The 5,230-nt window shown below is 35.6% G+C and overlaps 1 protein-coding gene across 1 annotated transcript; it reads left to right on the top strand.

Moving 5' to 3' along the window:
- Positions 1 to 1,058: 1,058 nt before the first annotated feature.
- On the top strand, positions 1,059 to 1,785 carry LOC113320470 (protein transport protein Sec61 subunit beta-like). Its single transcript, XM_026568378.1, has one exon. The coding sequence runs from the start codon at positions 1,165 to 1,167 to the stop codon at positions 1,525 to 1,527; it is 363 nt and encodes a 120-aa protein (XP_026424163.1). The 5' UTR covers positions 1,059 to 1,164; the 3' UTR covers positions 1,528 to 1,785.
- The last annotated feature ends 3,445 nt before the right edge of the window (positions 1,786 to 5,230 follow it).

The following is a 5,230-nucleotide window of genomic DNA, read 5'->3' as shown; positions in this document are numbered from 1 at the left end:
AGTAGATAGACTTTTGAGTGATAGATAAGTTCAAGTCTCCACATACCTTTTGGTCGATGAAGTTCCACCAGTTCCTTGAGTAGTCTTCGTCTTGTATGATGATCGCCATGGAGTTCTTCAGCTCAACTACACTTTCTATCCTAGTCCGAGACTTAGCTATAATAGACTAGAAATCAAGACTTATAGTTTTGATCACTAACATTGACAAACATGCTTGAAATAGCAACGCATGTGAGTTCGACCGAGCAATGTTCTAACAATTGACATTCAAAGACCATTTGACAATGTTGTATTGCACTTTTTTAGATAAGTTATAAGATTATATTAATAACTTCAATAATTACAAGAGATTAAGGAGCCTTATTAGGCCCTAAACAAGCTTTTCATATAACATCAACATTCTCTTTGCAAAAACATTCTAATTTTAACTGTAACTTGAATAACTAAAGATCCCGACATTCGAGTAACAAAACTTCATTTAAAACTGTGTTTCTGTGGCCGCAAAGGACCACAAGACTTACCACTCTTCGAAGTATTATCATCAACTGTTGTTATGGTCTTCTTTTTTCCCCTTTTTCAGACTTTCTTTTCTTCATTTTCCATCATCATATTTGCCCACTTCAAGACTCGCTGAGCTTCTTCCTCTGCAATGGGTCAAACAGTCCGTTTGTGCCGAAGAATTTAACGTCGGCACCATTCGTTTTGGAGTCACACTTGGAATATAATTTACAGCAGCTGTCGGAATAATGCACCTACCTAAGGCTATGACTTTACTTGTTTTTCCTGAAATGGATGCATCCACGATTCAGATCATGTAAACAATATTTTTAATCTGCCACTCAACCACCACCACCCCCGCACCATTTACAACCTTTCCACAAATACACCCCATTCACATCACAAATCCCCTCTCACCCAATCCAAACCGTCCATCACAAATCAAAAAGTCAACAACAATTAAGACTCAAATCCATCGGCCAAAATAACTCTCTCACCAAAACCTATTATAAAACCTGATAGACGATATCATAGACAATCCCGTGTCATTACAAGAGGAGAAGAAAAAATTAGAAGAGGAAGGAATTTTCCGATCTTGATCTAAAAAATTTCTCTTTCGCTCTCTCAACAAATTCTCTCTGAGTTTTTTCCTCTCCGGTCAGAAAAATGGCGAAAGGTGCATCACAATCGCAATCCTCATCAACAGCAGGAGGAGGAACATCAAGACCAGGAACGGTGGGAGGAGTAGCACCACGTGGATCAGCAGCAGCAACAGCTGGGATGCGTCGTCGTAGAGTAACCGGTGGAGGTGGTGGTGGTGGTGGATTTAGTGGTGGAAACAGTGGTGGGAGTAATATGTTAAGGTTTTATACAGATGATGCCCCAGGTTTGAAGATTACACCTACTGTTGTTCTTGTTATGAGTCTTTGTTTCATTGGATTTGTTACTGCTCTTCATGTTTTTGGTAAGCTTTATCGTTACAAATCTGCTGCTTCCGGTGGTGGTGGTGCTGGTGCTGGTAGTTCTTAATTTCGACAGATCGGTCGAGAAACAAGTATGGATTTTGGGTAATCATGTAACGGAAAGTATGAACAAGGTTTTTTACGAATCTTGTTTTCCTTTTTATCATCTTCTGATTTTAGATAATTTTAGTTTTTAGGGTTTCGGTTTTTATGTTTAATTCTTTTTTCTCAACTTGCGAAAGACAAAGAGGTTTTGAAGAATTTGATAATTACTATATCTTTGCTTGAAATATAAATCTCATCTATGTTAAATTCTCTCTTCCTATGGTTTTTGTTGATTTGGATCTTTTAGGTTTAATTATGATGTATTTTTGCAATTGTTGGATTTGATTAATGGGAACTGTTTTTGTTGAAGCATAATTTTTCTAGATCCCATAATTAAATCGCCGTAATTGAACAATTCGAGACAATGGTTCTTAAATTAGTCTAGATTAATGTTATGTTTGAAATGAGTATGTTGCATTTCGTTAGGGATTTCAGGTGCTCTTGGCATTATAGATCGTTGTGAATCATTTAATTATGTTGTGTTTTTGCAATTGTTGGATTTGGTTAATGGGAACTGTTTAGCTTTACAGATTCAATCATTTATTAGGTTTGTGAAACAGAATAGTTTCTACTTTCTAGATCCCATGATTAAGTCACCATAATAAACTAATTCGGGACAATGGGTCTTAAATTAGTGTAGATTAATGTTGTGTTCAACATGGTATGTTGGATTTCGTTAGGGATTTTAGGTGCACTTGTTATTATTGACAGGTTTTCTTTTTCATCGGCATCTGAAATGACTGAAAATGCAAGCAGTTCTGGTGGATCATCTATTGTAACAACAATGAAGTCTTCTCCAATTTTAGCAGCATTTTCTGCGGAGTCTTGGAGTTTTCTGCATATTGAGATCTGGTGATTATGAGTCTTGTTTTTAGAAAAGTTGAATTGTTTGAAAATCTCTGGTTGGAGTATAAGATCTTAATTGTGAATCTTTTCGTGCTGCAATCAGGTTTTGGATATTATGGATTCTTGAGGAAGTAGTTTCTAAGTTTGAAGGATATTGTTTTGGATTTTCGTATTTGATGACAGTAGGTTGTTTCGTTTAAGTTAAAGAGTTATTGCTATTTGTTCATGGATGATGTCATTGCCCTGTGGCACTGGCTTGTTAGGCAGCTCATAGCCAAATTTATGTCATTGCTCTTTTGTATAGATGGCTTGTTAAGGGTACTTTGTTCTGTAGTAAAATTTCGGTTCTTGAGACAACAAGTATTAGAAATTTTAAATCAGTTTATTCAGGGTTGCAGGATGCTTGAATATTTAAGGTCTTGGTTGGGTTTCGCCGTTTCGGGTGTGTTATTAGTCTGGACCGTATTGATATCAGCATTGTGCCTGTAAGAGTTACTTGAATCTACCTTACGCATGCTCTCCCTGGTTTAGGTTTCATAGCCTGTGGGTGTTTGCTGGTGTTGAAAATTTTGCACTAGTTAATGCGTACAAATCTGCTGCTTCTTGTGGTGGTGCTGTTGCTGGTAGTTCTTGATTTCAACTGATCTATTAAGAAACAACCATGGACTTTGGTAATCATGTAACAGAAAGTATGAATAAGGTTTTTTTGAATCTTGTTTTGCTTTTTTCTTCTGATTTTAGATAATTTTAGTTTTAGGGTAGTACGGTTGCGTTTTTATGTTTCATTCATTTTCTCAACTTGAGAAAGACGGGGTTTTGAAGAATTTGATGATTACCATATCTTTGCTTGAAATATAATCTCTTCTTAGTTAAATTCTCTTTTCATATTCTGTTGTTGATTTAGATCTTTTAGGTTTAATTATGGATTGGATTTGATTAATTGGAACTGTTTAGCTTTACAGATTCAATCGTTTATTAGGTTAGCGAAACAGAATAATATCTAGATCCCAAATTAAATTGCCTTAATAAAACAAATCGAGACAATGATTCTTAAATTAGTGTAGATTAATGTTGTGTTCGGCATGGGTATGGCAGATTTCGGTATTATGGATTGTAATTGTGAATCTTTTGTTGTGTTCGGCATGGGTATGCCAGATTTCGGTATTATAGATTGTAATTGTGAATCTTTTCGTGCCGCTGTTAGGGTTTGTAGTTGTGAATCTTTTTGTGCCGCAATTAGGTTTTGGATATTATGATCTTCTAGTGAGTAGTTTCTAAGTTTGAAGGATACTGTATTGGATTTTCATGCCATTGCTCTTATAAATGGCTTGTTAAGGGTACTTTGTTCTGTGATAAAATTTTGCTATTCCACATTCTTAGGGTTACAAAATGCTTGAATATTTAAGGTGTTGGTAGTGTTTCGGGTGTGTTAATAATCTGGATCATGTGATATCATAATTGTGTCGAGTAGATTTACTTAAATCTACCTTTAGCATGCTCTGGCTGGTTTAGGTAGAAGGTTGCACTGCTTAAGGTTGCACTGGAGTAGACTGTGAACACATCGTGGGTATTGGGGTTTTAAACTCTAATCAACAGATTCTTCTACACTCATGTGTCTGATTCTAGGAATTATGAAATTTTGAGCTCTCATGGAATAAGATGCATTTGTGAAATTCTGTAGATATGCATAGTATCATCTCATTTGAACTTGGCATGTAATGATGAACCTCATTTAAGTCAGTTGAAAACTCTCGTCTGTATTGTAACCTTCCCGATAATTCATATGTACCTGCAGGATTACGAAGATTAAGAAACCTTCCCGATGAATCATATGTACCTGCAGGATTAAGAAGATTAAGAATGTTAGTGAACGATGCTTGCCTTTTTTTTGAATCCTAGTATTGGGGCTGCATTCAGGCTTAACTACGGAACAAAAGCGGGTCATGAAATAGTAAATGACATAACCCCTTATCCAACTATTTCTAGTAATGGCTAATTTATCTTCAATTTGATTAGTGTTAATAATCTCGATTAACATAAGTTAGTGTTAATGATACTTATGATAATGATCTTGCTTAACTAATTTGTTTAAGTTAGTGTTAGAAAATCAAAATTAAAAAGAAAAAAGAAAGGGTTGTTTTCTTAGAGGGAGAAGAAGAATAAAGAGAACTTTTTGTGAAAAATTCTCAAAACGTGTGATCCAGACAATAGGTCTGATGTTGGTGAGTCGTCATTTTTGAAATCCGATAATATATTAATACCTGTCATTTTTGAAATCCGATAATATATTAATACCTACCAATCTCAACAACATTCTTATGAACCTTATTAATTATGATTCCGAAGGACCAATCCAAGAACCTTATTAATTATGATTCCGAAGGACCAATCCAAAAAGAAGAAAAATATGAAGAAACAAATGCTCATGATAACGTGATATACCTCTAATCTAAATTCAATTGCAGTCTTCAAGCTTCTAATTGCAAAAGGTTTCGATTTTCTTTTCCCGAAAACCTTAGGTTTCCTGTCGTTGGGTTGTTTTACGGGTAGGAAGTCATGAATACCCAGTCGTAGCTTGTGTTTACGGATCAGTCATAATGAACTCTCAGCCTTAACTTATATCTGGATCGACAAAACATCCTAATCATAAGTAAAAATTTACGGCCAGGTTTTTCCCCATGTTGCATGGGGAGATATTAAATGCAATTTAATGCTGTGAGCAGCGGTCGGGTTGCCTGGTCGTAAATAGGGCTTTCGTCTGGGTTTTTTGGTCATCGAAATTAAATGATAATAAATGTTGTCGACGTCGGTTGGGATAG

This window comes from Papaver somniferum, chromosome 11 (genome assembly GCF_003573695.1).
Source record: "Papaver somniferum cultivar HN1 chromosome 11, ASM357369v1, whole genome shotgun sequence".
NCBI lineage: Eukaryota > Viridiplantae > Streptophyta > Magnoliopsida > Ranunculales > Papaveraceae > Papaver > Papaver somniferum.
Note: the sequence above shows the minus strand (reverse complement) of the source record. Positions and strands in the feature narration are given on the sequence as shown.

Excerpts from the sequence above, each read along its gene's own strand:
- LOC113320470 (XM_026568378.1), top strand. The coding sequence starts at position 1,165 with ATGGCGAAAGGTGCATCACAATCGCAATCCTCATCAACAGCAGGAGGA.